Raw genomic sequence first — 26,032 nt, forward strand, 5'->3', positions numbered from 1 at the left:
TATCTTGCAAATAATAATATAATGATAGAAACTTATAAAAAGCAAAAATGATCAGCAAGAGAAGACAAAGTCTTCAATTAAGAACTAATAATAATAATTCTTTATTTAAAGAGGGTTACACAGTTAGCTGTAAAGCTAATCTTCCCTGAGGACCTCATAAAATACAATGAAATATAACAAACAATTACAAAATATCAAACAGACACACATACATGAATAATGAAATAAAAAATTGTTATGAAATATACAATTTTCAAAACAGGTAACAGTTACAAATTCATATATGACATGTATAGTATTGGCATCAACAATATCATAAGTTTGAGTAAGTGTGTGAAAATTATTATTCATATAAAAAACGCACAGCTTCTTAATGTTCCATCAAGTAATTTTTTAAATCTTTTTTGAATGAGCTTGTACTTGAGGTTGATTTTTTCAGGGATATTGGTAAGTTATTCCATAAATTAGATCCTGAATATATAAAAGAGGGGGGGCAAGGGGTTTAGCTGTTATGCTGTTATGGGGCATTTTAATTCTTTGTTATCTGTTATTTTGAAAATACATTTGCTGTTAGCTGTTATTGTCTTATTCTTTGTTAGCTGTTATTGGGCTTTTAGTTTTTTTGTTATCAGTTATTTTGATAATGTATTTGCTGTTAACTGTTATTGAAAATTGGAATGTTAGCATTTTTTTGACAGCCAAAATTCGGTAGAAATTGAAGATCATTGGACATTGGAGTCTACCACTACTAATATGTTGGTCTCGTATTCAGAGAAGGATTCCATTAACATATACCCATCACAGAAGTGAGGTCCAGGACAATATTCCAGTATATCTTAGGCAGTAACCATTTGATTTTCTGGGGGGGGCTATGGTTTTTTTTGGAAAAAAAAGTTTGTTTCCAGTTTTTGGAGAAAAAAATAATTTGTTTTTGATTCTGAGAAAAAAAAATTGTTTGTTTCACCCTCAGCTGCCACTATATGTAATGCTAAAATTGAAAGAAAAAAATTGTTTTCGATTTGTCGCAAAAAAAATAGAATGCTTTTCGCCGCAGGCGAAAAAAAAAGTTTGTACAGAAAAAAAAACCATAGCCCCTCCCAGAAAATCAAATGGTTGCTGCCTTATGATTATCCTTTGTAATACATTCCATTTTTTTGGAACATTTATTTAGAATGATCTTATTCTTTTGTATGAGGATAATGTTCCTTGTTTCCCGTACGAACATATTAAATTAGAACAATTCTTAATATGACAAAAAGGAAAACATATGGCCAGGGATATCTGACAAGGATCTCAATTAAAGACTAGGTCCTTACAACCAGTTAACCTTTTATATTATATGGTATAGACTCAGCTCCTTTCAAAGCAGAACCAAATACATTGTACAATAAAAGTTCCCACCATGTACTGGGTTCCGAAGCTGCACATAACTGTATATATACAATACATCAAAGTTTCATAAGAACTGCTGAAAACATTTTTGAGTTATTGTCCGAAAACTGGAAAGTACCATCTTTTTATGGCCCCGCAACGAAGTTGTCGGTGCCATATAGTTTTACCCTTGTTTCATGAATAAACCCCTTAACTGAATAACATAAAATCGAAAATTAATAAAAATCGAAAGGGCGCTTACAATAGATATAAACAATTCAGCAGAGTTTCGTGATAACTGCTGAAAACGTTTTTGTGTTAATGTCTGAAAACTAGAAAATCCCCCCTTTTTAATTAATAAAGCAACTTAACTCGGAAACGTAAAATCTAAAATTTATAAAAATTGAAAGGGAGTTCATGTCAATAGATATAAACAAAAGGGATTTTTGAGATATTAGCAGAAAACTGAAGAAAAAAACCCACCATTTTTATTGAGTAAAACCCTATTACTCAGAAACTTAAAATCTAAAATTTAAAAAAACGATAGGGAGCTCACGTCAATAAATATAAACAATTCCCCAAAGTTTTATGTAAAATGGTTAAAGAGTGTTTGAGTTAATGTCCAACATGTTGACGACGGACGGACACAAATATACCAAATACATATATCTAGATACATAATTCTAAAAAACATTTTCATAGAAAATGGAATTCATTACAAAGGATTATACCCGTAATAAGAAATACTTGATTTGTCAAGGACCCGACTTATTTTAATATTTCATTTACTGTTATCTGTTTTTGTCCATTTTAATTCCTTGTTATCTGTTATAAGCCAAATCAATTTGCTGTTTTGCTGTTATTGGGACTCCCCTTGCCCCCCCCCCCCCCCCCCCCCCCCCCCATAAAAGATTTCTAATAAAGCTCTGTTTTGGCTTTTGTAACTTGTAAATTTTTGCAAGAGGCATTTCTCAAACAATATTGGTTTATTTCTGGCATTTCTTTAAACTTTTCAGTGAGATATACAGGGGCTTCATTCTTAAGGCATTTATGCATCAAAACTGATTTGTGGTATGAGATTCTGTTCTCTACTGTCATCCATCCAAGCTGTTTAAACAGTGGAGCTGATGATGAAAGTGGATCAGCATCTAAAATAAGTCTTGCAGCCCTTTTTTTCAATTTTATTATTCTGACTAGCTCATTTTTAGCACAACCACTCCAAATAATACAACAATAATCTATCAGTGGGAGAATATAACCATTATAAAATAATTTTCTTAGATCAATATTTAGAAATTTCTTGATTTTAGAGAGTAAAAAAATTCTTAATGAAATTGATGAACATAAGTAATTATAAATAACTAGAGGATCTAAAGAGCATGTGCCACTCACCTTGGTATATGTGCATATTCAACAAATGACACAGATGGATTCATGACAAAATTCTGTTTTGTTAATGGTGATGTGTTTTATAATGAACTTGGATCAATAGTTACAATGGAAAATATTCTGTAAAAAGTTACAAAATTTATGAAAATTGACTATAAAGGGCAATAACTGCTTAAAGGGTCAATTGACCATTTTGTTCATGTCGACTTATTTTTAGGTCTTACTTTGCTGTACATTATTGTTGTTAACAGTTCAGTGTTCTAGCTACAAAGTTTAACAGGGCGCAGCGCCAGCCCTTTTTTTTTGACGTTTATCTCTATCTATAATAATATTCAAGATAATAACCAAAGGCTGCAAAAGTCTAAAAATTACCAATTAAATCAGAGGCAGAAACCAACAACAAGTTGCCTGAATGGTCTGAAAAATTTCAGGGCAGATAGATCTTGGCGTTATGAACATTTTTTATCATTTCAGATTTTCTCAATGCTTTGGTCTCAGAGATATTAGCCAAAAACTGCATTTGACCCCTATGTTCCATTTTTAGCCATGTCAGCAATATTGGTTCACAGGCGCGGTAAGCGGACACAATTTCAAAACTAGATACCCTAATGATGATTGTGGATAAGTTTGGTTAAATTTGTCCTCTTAGTTTGAGAGGAGAAGATTTTTGTAAAAGATAACAAAAATTTATGAAAAGTTGTTAAAAAATGTCTATAAAGTGCAATAACTCCTTAAGGAGTTAATTAACCATTTTGGTCATGTTGACTTATTTGTAGATCTTACTTTGCTGAACATTATTGCTGTTTACAGTTTATCTCTATCTATAATAACATTTAAGATAAAAACAAAAAAACGGCAAAATTTCCTTAAAATTACCATAATAGGGACAGTAACCTAACAACCAAATGTCTGATTCATCTGAAAATTTCAGTGCAGATAGATCTTGACCTGATAAACAATCTTGGTTTGTGGGCAGGGTCATGGGACACATTTTTTAAACTAGATACTATTATGATGATTGTGGACAAGTTTGGTTACATTTTGTCTTAGAAGTTTCAGATGGGAAGATTTTTTCTAAAAGATAAGAAAAATTGATAAACTTGACTATAAAGGGCAATAACTCCTTAAGGGGTCAAATGACCATTTTGGTCATTTGACTTATTTGTAGATCTTTAATTATACTTTGCTGAACATTATTGCTGTTTACAGTTAATCTCTATCTATAATAATATTCAAGATAATAACCAAAAACAGCAAAATTTCCTTAAAATTACCAATTAAGGGGTAGCAACCCCCTAACCAGTTGTCCGATTTATCTGAAAATTTCAGGGCACATATATCTTGACTTGATAAACAATTTTAACCCTGTCAGATTTGTTTTAAATCCTTTGGTTTCAAAGATATAAAGCCAAAATCTACATTTTACCCCTATGTTCTATATTTAGCCATAGGGGCCATCTTGGTTGGCTGTGTCAAGGGACACATGTTTTAAACTACATACCCTAATGATGATTGTGGACAAGTTCGGTTAAATTTGCCTTAGTAGTTTCAGAGTAGAAGATTTTTATTCTATCTTTAGCCATGGCGGCAATCTTGGTTGGTTGGCTGGGTCACTGCACACATTTTTAAAACTAGATACCCTAATAATGATTGTGGCTAAGTTTGGTTAAATTTGGTCCAGTAGTTTCAGAGGAGAAGATTTTTGTAAAAGATTACAAAAATTTACGAAAAAATGGTAAAAAATGATTATAAAGGGCAATAACTCCTTAAGGGGTCAACTGACAATTTTAATCATTTGACATATTTGTAGATCTTACTTTGATGTACATTAATGATGTTTACAGTTTATCTCTATCTATAATAGTATTCAAGATAATAACCAAAAACGGCAAAATTTCCTTTAAAATTACCAATTGGAGGGCAGTAACCCAACAACCAGTTGTCGGATTCATCTGAAAATTGCAGGGCAGATAGATCTTGTCAGACTTGCTCTAAATTCTTTGGTTTCAGAGATAAAAGCCAAAATCTACATTTGACCCCTATGTTCTATTTTTAGCCATGGCGGCCATTTTGGTTGGTTGGCCAGGTCATCAGACACCTTTTTTAAAAGAGGGACGAAAGATACCAGAGGGACCATTAAACTCATAAATTGAAAATAAGCTGACAAGGCCATGGCTAAAAATGAAAAGGACAAACAGACAAACATAGTACACATGACATAACATAGAAAACTAAAGAAAAAACAACACGAACCCAACCAAAAACAAGGGGCGATTTCAGGATGTTGCAGAAGGGTGAGCAGATCCTGCTCCACATGTGGCACCCGTCATGTTGCTTATGAAATATCAAATCCAGTAAATAGTCTAATTCGGTAGGTCACATTTATAAAAGGGATTGTAGTTACCACGTGAGGAACATATCTGATATCATTTGTTAAACGGTTATTCCATAACGGTCAACCAACTTGTGATGGCGTTAAACTAGATACCCCAATGATGATTGTGGCCAAGTTTGGATTAATTTGGCCCAGTAGTTTCAAAGGAGAAGATTTGTGTAAAAGATTACAAAAATGTACGAAAAATTTAAAAATTGACTATAAAGGGCAATAACTCGTTAAGGGGTCAAATGACCATTTTGATCATGATGACTTATTTGTAGATCTTACTTTGCTAAACATTATTGCTGTTTATAGATTATCTCTATCTATAATAGTATTCAAGATATAACCAAAAACAGCAAAATTTCCTTAAAATTACCAATTCAGGGTCAGCAACCAAACAACTGGTTGTCTGATTCATCTAAAACTTTTAAGGCAGATAGATCTTGTGTTGATAAACAGATTTTACCCTGTCAGATTTGCCCTAAATTCTTTGGTTTCAGAGATATAAGCCAAAATCTACATTTTACCCCTATGTTCTATTTTTAGCCATGGCACTCATCTTGGTTGGTTGGCCAGGTCACTGGACACATTTTTTTTTAAATAGATACCCCAATGATGATTGTAGCCAAGTTTGGTTTAATTTGGCTTAGTAGTTTCATCAGAGAAGATTTTTGTAAAAGATTACAAAAATTTAGGAAAAATTGTTAAAAATTGACTATAAAGGGCAATAACTCCTTAAGGGGTAAATTGACCATTTTGATCATGTTTATTTATTTGTAGATCTTACTTTGCTTAACATCATTACTGTTCACAGTTTACCTTTATCTATAACGATGTTCAAGATAATAACCAAAAACGGAAAAATTTCCTTAAATTTACCGATTTTGGGACAGCAACCCAACAATGGGTTCTCCAATTCATCTGAAAATTTCAGAGCAGATAGATCTTGACCTAATTAACAATTTTACCCCGTCAAATTTGCTCTAAATGCTTATGTTTCAGTAATGTAAGCCAAAATCTACATTTTACCCCGTATGTTCTATTTTTAGCCATGGTGGTCATCTTGGTTTGTTGGCCGGGTCTATTTTAAACTAGATACACCAATGATGACTGTGGCCAAGTTTGGTTTAATTTGGCCCAAAAGTTTCAGAGGAGAAGATTTTTGTAAAAGTTAACGAAGACGGACAAGGACAATGGACGCAAAGTGATGAGAAAAGCCATGAATGCCAAATTGCCTCTTTTGGATTACTAAACTTTAAGTGTCTTTTTCACTGTTGCTGATTTTTTTTAAAATTTGGGCCGTGCTCCTATCTGACCATTTTAGACTTATTATTTTTATTGTCCCTTTGATATCCTTACTTAGATATAAGAAGATGAGGTATGAGTGGATTGAGACAACTCTCCATTCAAGTCACAATTTGTAAAAGTAAATCATTATAGATCAAGGTAGACCGTACAGCCTTGAACACAGAGCTTTCGCTCACACCTAACAGCAAGCTATAAAGGGCCCCAAAAATGACTAGTGTAAAACCATTCAAACAGGAAAACCAACAGTCTAATCTATATAAATAAACAGAAACACTAATGAACCACATCAACAAACAACAACTACTGAACATAAGATCCCAGGCTAAGGACAGGTGCAAACAAATGCAGCAGGTTGATACAGATAGAAATTTAAACAAAGATAAAATTCATATTTTAGTTTTGGAATGAATAAGGAGATTTTTAATTCCATACTTAAGTCGATGAAGCTGTATTTACTGACAATTTATATTGGTTATGTTGCAGCGAAGTACTGTCGTCTATCAAACTTTATTTCGTATCCATGAATTATAAATCTAAAGCTGATATTTTCTTATTTTTACTTTATATTCTAAAAGCAGATATAATGTTGAAATCATAGCCAAAACAATTGCTGACCATTGCTCTCTGCCCAAATTGAAGTATTTTTAGTAAGACTAAAATATTAAAACAATTCTGTATAAATTTATAGTGTATTTGTTTGTCACATATACTAAAATAATTAACATATAATCTGAGAAATATTAATAGGAACACCATTGTTCATTTCTGATGATACACTTCAAATGGAATTATAGACTGTACTTAAATTTATGGCTCCTGTTGAAGTATCTGAAAGACAAGATTATGTAAAATTATTATGTTTTGGCATAAAAATGTTTTGAGGGAGGGAAGACAAATTGTTGTTATTGTTTAACACCATTATGGTCAAAATAGATTAGAGTTCATACCCTGACAAATAAAAAAGACTGCAATACATTTAGGTATAAAATGCAAGTGATGAGGTGAACATATTATATTTATCTGTAGTAAAGAAATGTCTTCTTTGATTTAATTTTAGTTGAGACTTTTCCCTTGGCTGCTATGGGAAGACAGTCTGGTTTATTTTCTCATTAGACTACAGTGGATTCACTTTTTTTTGTGGGTACCAATTATTGTCAATTGAGGAAAAATTGCGTTTTTGTGAATATTTTGATTTCACGGTTTTTAAAAAGTCTGCATACATCCCTCCAGAAAATTTGTATTTGTTTAAATAAATGGCTCACCTGTTACCATGAAATCTACAAAAATTGATATCCAACAAATAATAATGATGCCGCTGTGTGGTACAAGCAAGCCATATAAAAAATCCTTAATTGATCATTGTAAAGAAATACATGAATTTACATCAGTCTTTAGCAAATGAACATAGCTTTGAAAATTATTTTTTTCTAGAGAATAGCAGCCAACTGTATAAGAAGTTGGATTCTTTAAAAGGAATTTGTATACTTTGCCATGGTTTCAAGGGATAAGAACTCTTACTCCATTGTACTCAAATTATGTCAATGGAAAGCTCTTTTTGGAGAAAACAATGTTTCAATATTGTGCTATGATATTGTGTTTTCCCTGGTAATTAAACTTTGATTATCTTACCAGATGGAAATTGTGATATTTTTCTAACTGCCTTGATTACTGTTCTAATTGTTCTCTCTTAAACCTCAACACTTAGTTCAAAATAAATATCTCTATATATCCCATGAATTCTGATTGGCTGATATAAAATATTTCTATCTACATGTAGTATATGTTACTGACTACTTAGCTAAGTGTCTGTCTCTGTATACCAGGACATTTTTCTGCTCCAGTTAGATGGTCGTTTTCTTTGAAAGATTGTATAATAAGTTAATAACTGAGGCCATCATAATCACAAGTAATGAATCCATTGTATTTGTACCATCTAAACAGGATACGTTAAATTCATTTGTTCACCTGGAAAATAAAAAAATAATTTGCTTTCAACTTGATATCAAGTAGAAATGTAAGCTATTTCAGGGTTCTCACTAACAATTTTTTAAAGGCGAGTCCAGGGACTTGTCAATTTTGACCATTGCGAGGCTACAAGTGCGATATTGCTTTACAATTTATCATTTCTTTCTCCGCTTAGACTCCATGACAAAGAAATGACATCATATTTAGATTACTTTTAAACTTTTGCTATAAAATGAAGAAATGTGTGCTATGTTGATCAAATATTTTCAATCTTGATACATCTTAGGACTTGCAAGTTTTGAAAATGATCAGTCCAGACCGATTTTCATGAGTCTTGGACTCAGACTCACCTTAGTGAGAACCGTGTATTTCTCACTAATATCCCAGCTTTCAATATTCCTTAAACAGGAAGTTGAAGAGCAATGGATATGAAAGTGTATTCATATGTAGTTCCTTAGAAATGGGACAGTTTTTTAGTCAGTATTGTAACCACTATTGAACAAAATTAAACAATCATATCAAGGCTTTATAACTTACATTGTATGTTGAAACTTCCTTTGAGTTTTGGAGATCTTTTTGCAAACTGGCGATGATATTTCTCTGCTGTGAAATTTTACCAATGAGCTCCTCTCGTGACATGAAGCAATGCTTATATTTGTGTGACATGTAATTTGGAGTGTTGCCATCACTTAGCTTTTTTTTCTTTTCAAGTCTTTGTTTTCGCTGCCTAAGAATGAGTCGAAGATGAGAACATGATGAGCATCGGATATATCTGTTCCCTTGCACTAGCAACAAACAACTGACACTGCGAACTGTTGAAGAGTAAGTAAGAGTGCCTTTCATAGCACCAAAATCATGTTCTTTAAAACCTTGACAACTGTCAGCATCTGTTACATGCTCTATGGTGCTCCCAACTGGAGTAATACTTCTATCATGTGTATCTAGTAACTCTTGCTCATAGTTCCCACAACAAACAGAATAACTCCTTAACTTTGACAATAGTCTCTCAATGCTAGTTATATTGTCAAACACACTTGGTAGTCCTAACCATATGTCATGTTCACTGCTTAGTTCAATGTTGTGAACATATACCTTAGCTGTAAAATCTCTGCTGATCATTATAGTTGACTTTACCGATACATTTTTAGTTGATGGATAAAGTTCGATAATTTGTAAATTATCCCCTGTAGAATTATATATATATGGTGAAGTTACAATAGTATAAACTGTCTTTTTTAATGTGTCATAAGGGTCTTCTGGTATGCATTCAATTGAAGTTGTTACATACTCTTCTTGGTATCCAAGTTCAATATATTCATTATTAACATCTTCTGTTTTGTCATCTAAATAAAGTTCGGCAACTATCTGGTTGTCTGCCAAATATGAATGATCCAAGGCGACTGAATGCACATTATCAAAAGCGACTGAATTCACATTGTTGCATATATTTATAAGCTCTTCTATTTCAGACTGCAAAAGATCTTCATCATGTGTATTGTCTGGCTGAATTATTTCAGTTTCAACTTTGTCTTTCCGTAATTTACCAGTTCCACGTCTTTTCCTTTGACTTGGCACATTCTGCCTCTTCTTTCTCTTAGGCATCCTATAAAACTCTGAGGAAAAAATGCATTTTTATAAATCCAAGGTTATTTAAATGGGCATTATTATATACATGTAATATTCAAGAATTATGGTGGTTTAATTTAAAACATTAAAATAAGTTAGCACTGTTATGTACATGTATGAACCTAAAATAGTATTGTATGTCAAATTATATTTTAACTACATATAGTTCAGTGTGTCTTAAACTTCCACTTGCGGAAAGCTATTTAGAAATATTATAAGCAAGCTCAACTAATATTGTGGTCACCTGCTTTTGAAGTGTCAATAGCACATGAATATTAAGTCTGCATATGTTGTTTCTATGTGCATTTTCATAAACAATGAAATCCTAGTGCCTAATCTGTATATCATATTGACCATTGACACCTTTTATGCAACCCTGACTGCAGAGATAATTGTTTCTTGGCATGTCAGAAATTAATGCCTGACATGTGTCAGTGATGCACATTTAACACTTTTTGTACATTCATTAGAAATTCTTGATTTTTATTAGATTACATTTTATTTAGTGTTCAAATTCAGACATTCACTGATGACTTTTGACATCAGGATCCCAAAATATTGATTGTATTTGAGCAACAGATAATAAATGTAAACACTCCCAATATCAACAGCAAAAACACAACCATACTGTCATATATAATCTGAATGCTAATTAGACTTTGTCCTGAACTGGGATACAAAAGGTAAAATGCCATAACATAACTCCCACAATATTATCAGCATTCTCCAATCCAGTAGCTTCAGTTTTTATTCAGCAAAATGTAATGATGTTTGCAGTCAAAAAATTTCATTGAGGGCAAACAGTTGGAAACTGTAGACCGATCAAATAGTTCAATGCTTTCAAATTGAAAAATAGTAAAAATACTGTGTATTTATTTTATATAGCAAATGATAACTGAGGTATAATAAATGTTTCTACATTTTGCTTCCATTTTCTAAATTTTCACTTTATTATTTTTTAAAATATTATTTCTTTCAAATAAAAATTTAGATTGGAAATGGGGAATGTGTCAAAGAGACAACAACTGACTAAAGAGCAGACAACAGCCGAAGGCCACCAATGGGCCTTTGAAGAAGCGAGAAATTCCTGCACCCTGAGGAGTGCTTCAGCTGGCCCCTAAACAAAAATGTATACTAGTTCAGTGATAATGAAGGTGGCATCATGCCAACAACTGGTTTAGAATAGATGTGTTTATTTCCGATGCAAAGACCCTATGAGCGAATCAATATTTAAGCCAAAATATGCAATCTTTAATGTCCTGACAACAGTATCCCTTCTTATACCGTAAGTCTATTTTAACCCTTTCCTCAATAATGAAGCTTTTTGACGCCACCCCCTTTACTCCATAATGACGCCTTTTGACGCCTGTGTAGTACCTCAGTTGAAACGCTTTGACTAGGAAATGTTTGCATCAAACTTAATAAAATTTGTATCCAATATGAAAAGGACATTCCTAAGAATATCTGACTTAAATTTATTTGATGAAATATTTGTTTTTCGCAATGCATCAATAGTTTAAAGCATTTTTTTTTGCATCTAATTGAAAAATCCTATGCAAATCAAGTATGCATAAAAAAAAAATCCATTGAGGAAAGGGTTAAAGGTTTTGTTAGCTTTTAAGGTGAATGTCGACATTTTGGTGCTGTGTGGAATAAACTAAATAAGTCGTATGTGTACTTTGCGTTGTGTTTACTATGCGTATAATATTTACAATGGCGAAGCCCATACAAGGTGTAAGCAACGTCACAAACATGTGAACGTAAATACGGGAAACGTAACGTTATAACTTCGAACTATTCTCAACATACTGGGGCCCGCAAAGTGTATTTATATGTACAAAACAATAGAATATTACTTTAAATGTTCATCAATAAAGAAAAAAAAGAAATTTTTACACTTGCAGGAATTACTGTCTCTTCAAAACACATAAATAGGAATTTGAATTAAACTTTAACGAGTCCATGATTTTATTCTTTTCTTTGCACGAATTGATGCCTTCCGCATGGGCAATGTTCTTGTCGGTATTTCTTCGTTGTTTGGTTTTTCCATATATTCGTCAGATGGTTTTACTTCGTTTATTTCTAGAGGATAGAGTTTGACAATCGGACGTGAAGTTCGGCCACTGTTCGTTCTGATTATCGCCGAATGCACTAAACCATCGTTACCAGTAACAACTTCCTCCACTACTGCTGTTTTCCATTTAATTCGTGGTTTATCGTCATGCACTTGAACTACATCTCCTACTTTAATGTTAATCTTATTGTCTCCAGTCTTTTTATGAAATTCTCGAAGTGAGGTTAAGTACTCAAATTTCCAACTGTTCCAAAAATGTTCGATAAGTGTAGATAATCTTTGAGCACGTTTTGAAATATCTGAAGCAGTCAATGTATATGTTTCGTTAATGTTGTCCATTTTGGTACGTGGATACGGTAATGTTGTAACTCGGCGTCCATACAACAGGTGCACGGGTGTTAACGGTTCACTATCAATAATGTCTGTAGAAACATATGTTAGTGGTCGGTCGTTAAGAGTTTCATTGCAAATGCTAGATAAAATGTTGTCAACATATAATTGATTATCTGTCCATATACCTTAAGCATTTTGGGATCTTGACTTAATTTTCGAATGACGTTTTCAGTTCTTCGTTTCGTAACGAAGAAGTTGGTAGGCAAGGGTTCATGATCTGGTTTCCATGGCAACTTTGCTATGTACTTGTTTTCTCGAAATTCGATTGCTGACTTTTGATATGTTCCCATATAGTCTACTGTTTCAACATCTGTCGTGTTGTTATCTATTCCTAACGACTCTAATTTCCAAAATCTTTCTAAATTGAACTCCTCTGGTTTGTGCGATGTCAATATGTTGTACAAACCTACATTACTCTGTTGACGATTAGACGTCGGAATTGGACCAGACAACAAATAACCAAGTTTGGATTTTACGGCGGTTGGACCATTTCCTCTTAATATTGTATCCTCTACGAAATCCCAATAGAAATCAGCTCCGATGAGCAAGGAAATTTCAAAAGAAGAGTTGTCTTCTGTAAACGGATGAGCTAAACGTAATCCTTACAGGTACTTGAATTCTCGTATGCCATTACCGATGTAATTGCTTAACGGGCTGGCGATGTTCGGTACTACTAGAACCTCAACTGGAATTTTCGTTCTATTTATCGACTCTACGTATACGCGTGCTCTTGACAAATGACGGACTTTGCTGTCGGTACTTCCAAATGCCGATAAATGTATGGTTTCTGTTCCTAGTATTTCTAAATCTATTTTCGACGCTAACTCCTCGGTAACAAAAGAGCGCTGTGCTCCTTCATCAAACAAAATGTGCGTATCAACATATCGATTTCCCCCAACTGGTGCAACGGCAGTTTTTAGAAGCACGTTCGAACGGAATTTTTCTTCAGACGAATGAAAACTTGCCGCGATCAATGTATTTTCGCTATCATCAACGACGGCATTTACTAACGTTTGCTTATCATTAGTACATGTATTTTCATGGGCAGAGACTTGTGTGGTGCTTTTTATGGCACTGGCGGCAGCGAAATTTCGATTTACAATCTACGGAACGGTGTGATCCTAAGCAGTTAAAACATAACTTCTTCTCTTTGACGATTGATAGGCGTGTGTTGTTATCTGTAACATTTGGGCATTTTGCAGGGTCATGTAAATTCTGGCAGAATATGCAAGGTTTTTGTCGATTATTTTGTGTTTGTCTCTCACGGTTAGTGTTGGATAATCGGTTGAAATTACCAACCGATTATCTATTACAATCGTTTGACAGCAACCAACCGACTATCGGTTATAATCGCATCAGAATACTTTGCCCTTTTTTTAAATGAAATCATGCATTTTAGTCTCATTGGTCATGTCTAATGTGTATATTCCATTTCATTGCAGAGTTTTATATGTTAATATTTGATCTTCTGTTTCCTTTTCATATTTTATTTAGCAATTATAAAAATGAATTAATTAGAATCCAGATTCAGATTGAACATATTTTATCTCATAATTACAACATTAATTACCAAGAGTGACACTAACTTTTCTAAATTTCAATGGTGTAACTCACATTATAATTTCAATAACTTAGCAGTATAAACATTTGAATGTTTCACAGTAAGAAAAGATATATATAAAGTATTTTATTTTAAGAAATTTAAGATTAACAGAAAAAAATAAAACAATGCATTTGCATTGAAATATATACAGTAAACAAAGAGGATCCAGCCAATGTCTGTTAATTCGTGTAGAATGCTTTTTTTTTCACTTTATGATCATCATTTTTCTGTCAATTGTGTCAAGCGAGCGTCTGAACTTATAATTGCAAAAATGCGGAATTATTACATAGTTGAACCGTATCCGATCCGTGATTCTAATGTATTTCAATGGCGGACAAATTTCAGAAAATTTACAAACATAAACGATGTTTGACAAGCAATTTGGGAAGGAATATGACGCTTTTGACGCTACTAATGGATAAAACATTAATAAAAGGCAATTTGCGACACGCTCTAATGAAGTAAAGAAATTATTTTGTCTAAAATCTGAAGGATTTCATGTACGCTCTCAAGTAACAAGTATCCGGTATTGAGAGAGTATTTCATACAAAGTTATTTATTTTAAAGATCAATCTGTATATATATAGTCAATACTTTTGTCACGTTTTAAAGGGGAAAAAATGGTTTTGTCTTTAATTATAGGATGTTTGACATTGTTATTGTCATCCACTGATATTTTTTGTTGCAATTTGTTTGACTGAGCAAATAAAATTCAAACCGCAAACGGACCGGAAGTTGATACGCAAAAAGTCCGGAAACTATAGCGACAATCGATTGAACAAAATCCCAATCGATTATCGACATCGTGAGGCCCAACCAACTGATTTCCGACTTATTCCGATCATCGGAACAACACTACTCACGGTTATCGAATGTAACTTCTTTACTTGGTGTACCTTTTCTATTAGCGCTTGTCAAAAACGATGCGGTCATTGCAGTAGGCTGCATTGAATCCATAAACGACGACGAGCGTTGTCCAGCTTCAATTATAGTGATTTCTTTCAAAATTCCACGTCTCAAATCAATCAATTCCCAATTATCGGAACCGTTTTCACGAGCTAAGTGTTGTCGTATTTCTGACGGAAGCTTGTTCAGTATTATCGGAATAAGTAATGCACCATACGATTCTCCGGAGCGGCCTAACGATTAAAGACCTCTTATATATGCCTCTAACTTGTCGTAATAAACACGTAGACTGAGTAGGTTGTTTTGTGGTGCTCTAAGTTCTAGCATAGCTTGCATATAAGCATTTGTAATCTTATGCGATTGTCCGAAACGCTCCTTTAAAAGTTTAATAGCTTCCATGTAATTTGAGTTTGTGAGCGGTAATTTGATTTTTATGGGGGGGGGGGCTAGGATGAAATTTGAAAAAAATAGGCAGGACAGGAGTTTTGAGTAAAAAAAAAAGGCAGGATGAGACACTTTGCAAAAAAAAAAGGCAGGATGACAATTTAGGTAAAAAAAGTCAGGATAAACTAATAAAAAAACTACAGGCTCTCAAGAGCCTGTGTCGCTCACCTGTTACTGTGTTTACTGATGCCGTCCATCTTCGTTGGTAGGCAGGGTCATTAGACACTTTTTTTAAATAGATATCCTAGTATTATGATTGTGGCCAAGTTTGGTTAAATTTGTCCAAGTAGTTTTAGAAAAGATTTTTATATAAGTTACAAAAATGACAAAAAGTTGTTCAATATTGACTATAAAGGGCAATAACTCCTTAAGGGGTCCTCTTACAATTTGATCATGCTGACTTATTTGTAGATCTTACTTTGCTGAACATTATTGCTGTTTATAGTTTATCTCTATCTATAATAGTATTCAAGATAATAACCAAAAACTGCAAAATTTCCTTAAAATTACCCATTTTAGGGCAGCAACCCAACAACAGGTTGTCAGATTCATCTGAAAATTTGTGAGGGGATATATCTTATTCTGATGGACATTTAAATCTTGAAAGATTTGCCCTTAATGTCTTAGTTTCAAAGATATAAAGCAAAAACTGCTTTTTACCACTATGTTCTAATTTAAGCCATGTCGGCCATTTTGTTTGGTAGGCTGGGTCATCGGACACATTTTTTAAACTATAAACCACAATGATAATTGTGGCCAAGTTTGGTTAAATTTGGCAAAGCAGTTTTAGAGAAGAAGATGTTTAGAAAAGTTGCAAACCAGATGCTCCGCAGGGCGTAGCTTTATACGACCGCAGAGGTTGAACCCTGAACGGTTAGGGCAAGTATGGACACAACATTCAAGCTGGATTCAGCTCTAAATTTGGATTGTGATTAAATAGTTGACACAGCATAGGTTTCTGACACAGAATAAATGTGTTCTAATGAACTTAAAATTTTTGTTTCTCTTAGAGCAATTCACTATGCTGTTGAATATTAATCCTCTCAAAAAAATGTTTGAAGAAATTTTCTTTTTTATTTATGAAATTTCAAATGAGAAAAATTGAACCCAATTTTTTTAATCACATCCCCCTTTCCCTTATTCCAAAACTAATCTCAATTAAAATTTCTAATGGAGTTTGCAACAATAACTACTCATTTAAATACATCATAAAATATTAAGATGTAAAAAAACTGCTTGTTATCACTGAATGGTAAAGATTATTTTAATTTATCAGTTGGTAGTAAAAAGTGAATATACATTGTATATTGTATATAACAAAGATTTAAGTTGATTCTGGACAAAGAAAGATAACTCCAATTAAAAAAAAATCTTGCTATTGCACAATATTTTGCAATTAGATATTTCTTGCTTACTATTCTGGACAAAGAAAGATAACTCTAATTAAAAAAAATTTGATATTTCACAATATTGTGCAATTAGATATTTCTTGCCATTGCCCAATACTGTGCAATTGAAAAGACTTGCTATTGCACAATACTTAATATAATAATTTTAGATCCTGATTTGAACCAACTTGAAAACTGGGCCCATAATAAAAAATCTAAGTACATTTTTGGATTCAGCATATCAAAGAACTTCAAGATTTCAATTTTTGTTAAAATCAGACTAAGTTTAATTTTGGACCCTTTGGACTTTAGTGTAGACCAATTTGAAAACAGGACCAAAAATGAAGAATCTACATACACAGTTAGATTTGGTATATCAAAGAACCACATTTATTCAATTTTTGATGAAATCAAACAAAGTTTAATTTTGGACCCCGATTTGGACCAACTTGAAAACTGGGCCAATAATCAAGAATCTAAGTACATTTTTAGATTCAGCATATCAAAGAACCTAACTGATTCATTTTTTGTCAAAATCAAACTAAGTTTAATTTTGGACCCTTTGGACCTTAATGTAGACCAATTTGAAAACGGGACCAAAAGTTAAGAATCTACATACACAGTCATATATATTGACAGTTAGATTCAGCATATCAAAGAACCCCAATTATTCAATTTTGATGAAATCAAACAAAAGTTTAATTTTGGACCCTTTGGGCCCCTTATTATGTTGGGACCAAAACTCCCAAAATCAAACCCAACCTTTCTTTTATGGTCATAAACCTTGTGTTTAAATTTCATAGATTTCTATTTACTTATACTAACGTTATGGTGCGAAAACCAAGAAAAATGCTTATTTGGGTCCCTTTTTGGCCCCTAATTCCTAAACTGTTGGGACCTAAACTCCCAAAATCAATACCAACCTTCCTTTTGTAGTCATTAACATTGTGTTTAAATTTCATTGATTTCTATTTACTTAAACTAATGTTATTGTGCGAAAACCAAGAATAATGCTTATTTGGGCCCTTTTTTGGCCCCTAATTCCTAAACTGTTGAGACCAAAACTCCCAAAATCAATCCCAACCGTTCTTTTGTGGTCATAAACCTTGTGTCAAAATTTCATAGATTTCTATTAACTTAAACTAAAGTTATAGTGCGAAAACCAAGAAAATGCTTATTTGGGCCCTTTTTGGCCCCTAATTCCTAAAATGTTGGGACCAAAACTCCCAAAATCAATACCAACCTTCCTTTTGTGGTCATAAACCTTGTGTTAAAATTTCATAGATTTCCATTCACTTTTACTAAAGTTAGAGTGCGAAAACTAAAAGTATTCGGACGCCGACGCCAACGTGATAGCAATATACGACGAAAATTTTTTCAAAATTTGCGGTCGTATAAAAATGACGAAAAGTTGTTAAAAATTGACTATAAAGGGCAATAACTCTTTAAGGGGTTGACTGACAATTTTGGTCATGTTGACTTATTTGTAGGTCATACTTTGCTGAACATTATTGCTGTTTACAGTTTATATCTATCTATAACAGTATTCAAGATAATTACCAAAAACTGCAAAATTTTCTTAAAATAACCATTTCAGGGGCAGCAACCCAACAACAGGTTGTCCGATTCGTCTGAAAATTTCAGGGCAGATAGATCTTGACCTGATCAACAATTTTACCCCATGTCAGATTTGCTCTAAATGCTTTGGTTACAAAGATATAAGCCAAAATATACATTTTACCCCTGTGTTCTATTTATAGCCATGGCGGCCATCTTGGTTGGTTGGCCAGGTCACGCCACACATTTTTTAAACTAGATACCCCAAGGATGATTGTGGCCAAGTTTGGTAGAATTTGGCCCAGTAGTTTCAGAGGAGAAGATTTTTGTAAAAGTTTACGGACGACGGACGCCAAGTGATGAGAAAAGCTCACTTGACCTTTCAGGTCAGGTGAGCTAAAAAGGCAGGACAGAATAGAGTGAAAAATAAAAAGGCAGGACAGAGATTACAACTAAAAAAAAATGCAGGACAAAATTTTTCATCCTAGCCCCCCCATAAAAATCAAATGGTAGCTCCCTAACCCGTCAATAGTTCTTGCAGCATCATTAACAAGCTGGGATTTTAAATAACTAAATTTCTGTACGTCTGTGAGTGTTACATTGTAATGGACGGAAGATTCAAAAGAATCCCAAAATGTTTGCCAAGTCAGAATTTCTCTGTTAAACATGGGTAGTGTAAGTTTCGGCAAATGGTGATTTTGGTTGCTAGGTTGCTGAACAGGATACATTTGTGTTGTGTACGGAACAGAACTGTGTTGATTAATGTTTTCAAAAGTGTGAGAAGGTAATGCGTGATCATGCTTTGGGATATCATTATCAGTACATAATTTGTTTGCGAATGTTTTCCGTAAATGTCGTATTTTGGTGTTCAAAAAGAATTTGTACTCATCTGCATTTAGAATTTCTTCCTCGATGTCCTCCTCCTTTAAAGAATTCATAATATCTTCGTCCAATGCACTAATAATTTTCTGTTTTTGAATCAATGTTTCTTAAAGTTCATCACTTTCTTCATTGTCCAAGTTTGAATCATCTTCCGTTTTTCGTAAAAGTCTCTTTACTGCACTTTTGTGACCAGCTCTGACTGCTTTTAGCCACAAACATGTGAACGTAAATACGGGAAACGTAACGTTATAACTTCGAACTATTCTCAACAGGTGCTTGTCAAGAATACCATAACCATAAAAAATTGGAACCCTACATGACAACTGTATAGCTTTTAATAATTACTATGTTTTAATAAAAATCTTGGCTGACTTAATAAATATAAATAGACATATAATATTTGAAACTTACCTGAATATTACTACTTCTCACTCAATTGTAAGCAAATCAGTCATACTGCTGAGTCAATGAAAAAATCTGTAGACCTGAAAGAACAAATGAACACATTGAGTAGTACATCAAATGCATATGTACCAGAAATGTAAGGTCTAACTGTTAGTGTAAATGATTTAAAAGTTATACATATAAATATGTGAGTGTCAGAGCGTGTTTGTTAGTGTGTATGAATTTATTGTTATATTTTAGTAGTGCTGATATTATATTTTAGAGAGTGAAAATGTGCATTTAGTGTCATTGTTTTGTTATTTGATTGCAATAAAGAATAATGGATACTCATATAACTTGATTTTTTTTTTTATCTACACACAACTATTCAAAATATTGTCAACTTTAAGAAAAATATATTGACTATTTTGGATAGTACAAAAAATAATGATGAAAATAAATTTCAGATCGTTTATTTGGAGACTTTGGTGGAAAGGTTTGCAAGGTTATTTCTTATTTTCTTCCAAGCAGAAGGTTACTCCGTCGGGCGTAGCTAGAAACCAAGTCAAAATCCCGCATGAAAAAGTGGAAGTCGCGGACCTCGGACCAATGCTAATTTGCACCCCTGACTCCAAATTGAAAAGATCATAATTTCGTCTTCTAATTTGAAATTGCCGCCAACAGCATGAATAGTTGAACTTATTATATAATAGACTAATGACATAGTAGTACTATATATTGATGACAAACAATTTTCCTACGACTTTTGCCATTTGGGAAATCTAAACTACTTGTCTTAAGAGATTTTCTGCAATTAAATAATTCATACAATTGTTCTTTTGTCATCTTAGCCAAAAACACAGGTCATAATAAACTACACAAGGATTCCTAATGAGCACAACTTCCTATGTGTAACTTCAAAACTTTTGGGTCATTCGACAATCATTTAAGTTTTTTCTGGCATATTTTTTGTAATCCAGAATAAAAAGTATTAAAAAAGTATTCTATTAGATATAATTAACATACATGTAGTATCCAGCTAGATAATAACAATGGCAAATATTTCAGCATTTATTGGGTAGAACACAAATCTAGGGTGCTCGCATAATGCAGCTTAACTGCATAAAAACAAGTGTTATATAGAAGCCTCTGATGTTACCTGAAATAAAAATACAATTAATTATTATTATATACACCAAACAAAAGATCGAACTACAAAATGTATAAAGACCTTGTTGATTACGTAACTTTAATTAATCAGCATTTGATTGAATTAAATGATTACAAGCAGAGATATTGTTGGCTTTATTCAAAACTACCTCTACCCTTTTTTATTGGGAAAATATGCTCAATTTTCATCCATTTGGGAAATTTAGAATAAACCATGAATTTGACTGAAACTTCAATTTACAGACCCCCTTTCAAGAGTCAAACCCTGCTTTGAAATAAGACCCCTTTTTGTCAGTGATGACACACAAACAGACCCTTTAATCTGCACATATACTCATTTTAGGCATGAAAAATGTATAAATGTGTGTCTTTCAGTTTATATTCGTGCACAATTACTAAATTATTTATTATTCTACTTTGAAAAATAAAGCGGCTGGATGATCGAGACTATAAGGGCATACGATACTGTAATGACATTGCTAACGTAAAATGTAACTTTCACGACGTCAAACTATGACATATCAAGAAAAGAATCATTTTTCAACTGATTTTTATCATTCAAACTGATTTAATTTGAAAACCAGTGCATGGACCCCTATTTTTTAAAACGACATTTTGTTTCATTTTGCAGGGAGATTATGTGGACCAAATTTTATTAAACTGTAAATAGTGTATTTTTTTTTAATTTTGATAAATGTACAGCAAAAAATTATGTTTTTTCTCAATTCATGATCATTTGATATATATGAGTTATTTCTGAATAAAAAATGCATATATGTTTAGGATACTTTAAAATACAGAAATTACAAATTATTTAACATCAAACTGTAAATACGGGATCAAACTGTATCGTATGCCCTTAACTGGTACTCCAATACTTCACTTATCTGTTGTCATCCATCATCGACACTTTTTGCAAATTACGTTTATACTGTTCAAATTTGTCACACATTCCTCCATATAGTGAATATAGTTTATTCATACTTTATTATGGGGCTGGATCAACTTTGGGTCGGATCGATGTGTGCCGAATGGACTTGGGCCAGATTGACTTGGAGCCTGATCTGTTTGGGGCGGGAAGGAACGGATACCAATTTTGCCATAGTGGTTCAGTTTGTTAAGTAATCTGCAGTTTGTGACTTTGTCCACTTGATCTTTCCCTGATTTGAGTTGTGAGGGTTGTCTCTAAAGACGAATCAAGTTGACTTCATAGACGTTTGACTTGACCTATTGACGGTCAAAGTTGTCTTCATGGACAGTCTGAGTTGACACATTTTCGGTCTGAGTTGACATATTTTCGGTCTGATTTGGCTCAGTCCTATTTGTCTCCAAGTCGAGTTGTGTTTAATTTCTATCCAAAAGCAAAGACATGAAGCTCTTTAGCACCATGATTGAAGAATCAAACTCAGAGTTTACTTTTGTGTTGAAGGCTTGATAGGTTTTATGTTACAATATCCTCCACTCCCCAAAGTTCGTCCACCTAACGAATATCGCGGTGCATTTTCAGATACGTTTCCCGTATATTCCCGATAATTTGCAGTAATAAAGATTCAATAAAATTCTAATCTTTGGCATGAAAAAGAATCAACAGAAGACCGTAGTATAACGGAAATGCAAAAGTGAACACTTACTTGAAATCAATGCCTGTTCTACTTTCGCCCCTCAAGTTCGTCCACCGGATGTACAACCTTGTAACGTCACACAGGTTAGGCCAAACACATTGCATTTTCGCATTTTTTGTTCAAAGTTAATTTAAAAGGGTAAGTATTGAAAAAAATCAACAAAAATTAAATAATTAACAATAAAATTTTCAACAAGTAATTATAACAAGAAACTTTGGCAAAATTGTCTATTCCATGTCTTTGCAATGCATGCAGTAAAACTTGGTATTTCTCCTCACAGCCCTCAATTCTGTACAATATTTCAGATGTGTCCAGTGCTTGCACCTATAATTGTCACACTGCACCCATTTGGTAAGTTCAACACCAACCCCAAGTCTAATTTGTTTTGGGGTAAACTGTTTACACACACAGCATAATTCGACTTCTGGAATGTCTTCATCGTCTGTATCGCTGAAGTCCATGGAATCATCAAGGTATATGTGACTAGGTCCTGGTTTTGGAGACTTGTGACTAGGTCCTGGTTTATTAGTTATGTTGCTAGGTCCAAGTTTAGTGTGGCTAGGTCCTGATGTAAGTGATGAAGCAGAAGTGGACGTATTCTTTTTATTTTGTTTTCCAGTTTTCTTACAACTCTGGTTGCTTGGTTTATTTTTTCCTTGGTTTTCAACGTGCTGTTTAACCTTTTCTGCTACCTCACTTTCAGTTATTGGCATACCAGAGACAATCTTTCCAAGTGTTTTTCTTTCTTTCTTGTCATTTTCGGACTTCATTTTTTTTAGTTTGTTTATTCGTTCCGCAAAGAAGTGTGGTACATCAGTATCATGGTCTTGCATATCTTCAACAACATCAGTCCAATCACAGCACTTTTAACAGCTTCTGTTACTTCTCTATTCATATCAACTTCGACTAATTCGACTTCTTGCATTTGGATCTCATCTGTTTTTGGTTCATCTGTAGTTTCTGTAGTTTCTTTACATTCCTCATTTCTTGTAAATACCTCTGATGGTTTCAGTTGATCTTGGTTGATGACAGTCTTATCCAAGGGGTATATTCCAGTCTTTCTAAATGCCGACTGAAGGTTTTCTGGGCACAGTGCTTTCTGGTATGCTTTGCAGGCTAGTTCACATATATTATATTTGGTTATTACTGAGGAGTTTTTACGTATGGTTTTGTGACATTCATTATCGTAAATACGCTGCAACGGCCCATAACATCCAACATCCAAAGGTTGTAAAATATGTGAGGTATGAGCTGGTAAGACGTGAATGATGATGTGATGTTCCTGTGCCCATTCAATTATATCAACTGCTACATGTGATTTATGTCCGTCGAGGAGAAGAAGTACGTTGTCATTGTTTCTACCAGGGATGTATTTAAGAAAATGATCTGTTAAATATTGTCTGAATATGTTGGTATTGGACCATCCTGAGTCTGATACTGCACCAACAGCACCAGGTGTTGCACCTTTCATCAATTCATTATTCAATCTTTTCCCTTCAAAAACAAAATATGGAGGAACAGCAAATCCTGAGGCACTGCCACATCCAAGTATGGTGGTAGTACTAGACCTTCCAGATGTTACTGATGATGTGGTACATTCAATTCCAGATACAACATTAGGTGGTTTGTGATTCAGTGTTATACCCTTCTCATCAACATTAAATATGAGATGTGGTTTATCTTGAAGATTGTATTTTAGGACGACTTCCGTTAAGCTTGCAAAGTATTTTTCAACATTAGCAACAGAACCACATTTTGCACGAAGAATCTCCAAACTTCTAGGTTTCACCACTCTAAGTTCTGGCCATCTTTTTATGAAACCCTCAAACCATCTCAAGGTAAATTCTTCACTCCTTGGTTTTATTTTGATTGTGTGGGCAAAATCAGTAGCTAGATCTGTAACTTCTTGTCTAGTGTACCCATATCCATATGAAGCCATGGACTTTACATGTTCCACAATGCGTGCCTCCTCTTCAAGCGAAAAGACAGGTGCCCTTCCAGTGGTGACACAATCTGGACTTATTTTGCCAGTGATTCTATCACGTAGAGTTTGCCTTGGGACATTAAATTGAAGAGCTGCTTTTCTTTGTGACATTTCATTATTCTTTACTGATATGTATGCATTTGTCAAAGCCGTGGGACTGTACAACCTGTACTTTTTATCATGTCTGAGGAAGGTAGGTTTAGCCTGAAATGTAATGAGATGTCTTTTGTTTATTGCTGTATTTTTTGTTTTAACATTGTGTATGTGTGTATATCTATTTATTTGTATGTAAAGTGTAAAGTCTCAGCTAGATTTTGAGCCCTCTATTGTAAATATTGGTCTGGAAATAACAAAGCCTTAGCTTTTTTAGCAACCGTGATGCTGTGGGAAAAATCACATTCAGTAGTAGAAGCCATTTTATAGCGATAATTCATCATTTTTCCCGAATTTTTCATATTCTGTGCAAAAAATTCATTAAAATTTCCATATTTGTAAGATACGATTTTTACGTATGCTTGGCCTGACATACTTTTATAGGTCATCAGTCATGATCACTGGAATGTAAACAAATCGGCAACTCAGTTGAGAAGGGATTTCCCCTGTGTTTTACTATTAAAAAATCCATTTAAAGAAAGATAGAAAAGGGAATTAGTAAAAATGGCGGTTTTGACAAAGATTTTTTTATTTTTATGATAATTTACCTGTTTCAATCTCATGTTTTGGTTTCACTTTTCCGCGTTGTTCTTTACTATATATAGAACGCTGATCAGCTGGTAAGTGACGTCACGGGTCTTCCGCATGCGCGATAAATGAAAACAATGATGGTGGACGAACTTGCGGGTGGGACGAACTTGGGGGGTTGAAGGATAAATTATAAGGGGACATTTTAAAAATTTCCTGCAAAAATATCATTCACCTAATCATGCTAATGAACTCCTCAAAATCATTTACTATTTATTTTCAGACATTTTATTTTTTCCCCATTTGCTCAGAAATCTACTTCCTTTTTCTGGTCTCGTTTGTATGAGACTTTGAGTATAATATATATTTATCAAGTCTAGTAAAATATAGGAAGGAACGCAATACCAATTTCATTTTTATTAATTTCTTGATATGAAAGAAAGTTACCTAATGTCAGATAGCGTTTCTTTGTTTACATTGCATATGACGTCATAACTTAAATAACGTCACAACTAAAATCCCTAACAACGGAACCAAAATCGGAAACATTATGGTATTTCCGTTTCTTTTTTTTTAAACAAATATTTAGGTTATAAAAAAATAATTCATACAGACTTCGTCCCCATTTAGAGGTAATGCCTGCCGCATATTATGGATAGATAAATAAATAGCTAAAGGCTCATGGGCTTCATGAAAGCTTGATAGGTTTTATGTTACAAATAAATCATACAGTATCTGTAATCAAAGAGAATACTAGTATGCCATACCATAATCTCTCGTATCTCTAAATATTCTCAATTCACAATTCATCAATTCTGTGAAATCAAATTTTTAACTGGGCGCAGCCATTTTTAAGAATGATTGTATCGAGCGGTTTGATTGGTCATCTGTCAGCTTATCCAATG

At 33.5% G+C, this 26,032-nt stretch overlaps 3 protein-coding genes across 4 annotated transcripts; all 3 read right to left on the reverse strand.

The window, feature by feature from the left end:
• Nucleotides 1-6,895: 6,895 nt before the first annotated feature.
• Nucleotides 6,896-26,008, reverse strand: LOC139516875 (uncharacterized). 2 transcript variants are annotated; one of them, XM_071307296.1, is made up of 5 exons: nucleotides 25,895-26,005; nucleotides 19,698-19,771; nucleotides 8,951-10,026; nucleotides 8,240-8,413; nucleotides 6,896-7,276 (listed from the first exon to the last, which is right to left on the reverse strand). In XM_071307296.1, exons 3-4 carry the CDS (start codon nucleotides 10,013-10,015, stop codon nucleotides 8,402-8,404), a joined length of 1,077 nt encoding a protein of 358 aa, XP_071163397.1. In that variant the 5' UTR covers nucleotides 10,016-10,026; nucleotides 19,698-19,771; nucleotides 25,895-26,005; the 3' UTR covers nucleotides 6,896-7,276; nucleotides 8,240-8,401. The 2 variants fall into 2 exon arrangements, with proteins under 2 accessions (XP_071163397.1, XP_071163396.1); XM_071307295.1 differs by having other exon boundaries at nucleotides 7,119-7,276; nucleotides 8,078-8,413; nucleotides 25,895-26,008.
• On the reverse strand, nucleotides 11,991-12,452 carry LOC139515319 (uncharacterized). Its single transcript, XM_071304886.1, has one exon. It carries the CDS (start codon nucleotides 12,450-12,452, stop codon nucleotides 11,991-11,993), a length of 462 nt encoding a protein of 153 aa, XP_071160987.1.
• LOC139516874 (uncharacterized) lies at nucleotides 22,296-25,313 on the reverse strand. The gene has a single exon (XM_071307294.1). It carries the CDS (start codon nucleotides 24,555-24,557, stop codon nucleotides 23,247-23,249), a length of 1,311 nt encoding a protein of 436 aa, XP_071163395.1. The 5' UTR covers nucleotides 24,558-25,313; the 3' UTR covers nucleotides 22,296-23,246.
• Nucleotides 26,009-26,032: the final 24 nt, after the last annotated feature.

The sequence above is a fragment of the Mytilus edulis genome, chromosome 3 (assembly GCF_963676685.1).
Source record: "Mytilus edulis chromosome 3, xbMytEdul2.2, whole genome shotgun sequence".
Classification (NCBI taxonomy): Eukaryota; Metazoa; Mollusca; class Bivalvia; order Mytilida; family Mytilidae; genus Mytilus; species Mytilus edulis.

Bases quoted from the DNA above. Each gene is read 5' to 3' on its own strand.
- LOC139516875 (XM_071307296.1), bottom strand. From the start codon at position 10,015: ATGCCTAAGAGAAAGAAGAGGCAGAATGTGCCAAGTCAAAGGAAAAGA.
- LOC139515319 (XM_071304886.1), bottom strand. From the start codon at position 12,452: ATGGACAACATTAACGAAACATATACATTGACTGCTTCAGATATTTCA.
- LOC139516874 (XM_071307294.1), bottom strand. From the start codon at position 24,557: ATGTCACAAAGAAAAGCAGCTCTTCAATTTAATGTCCCAAGGCAAACT.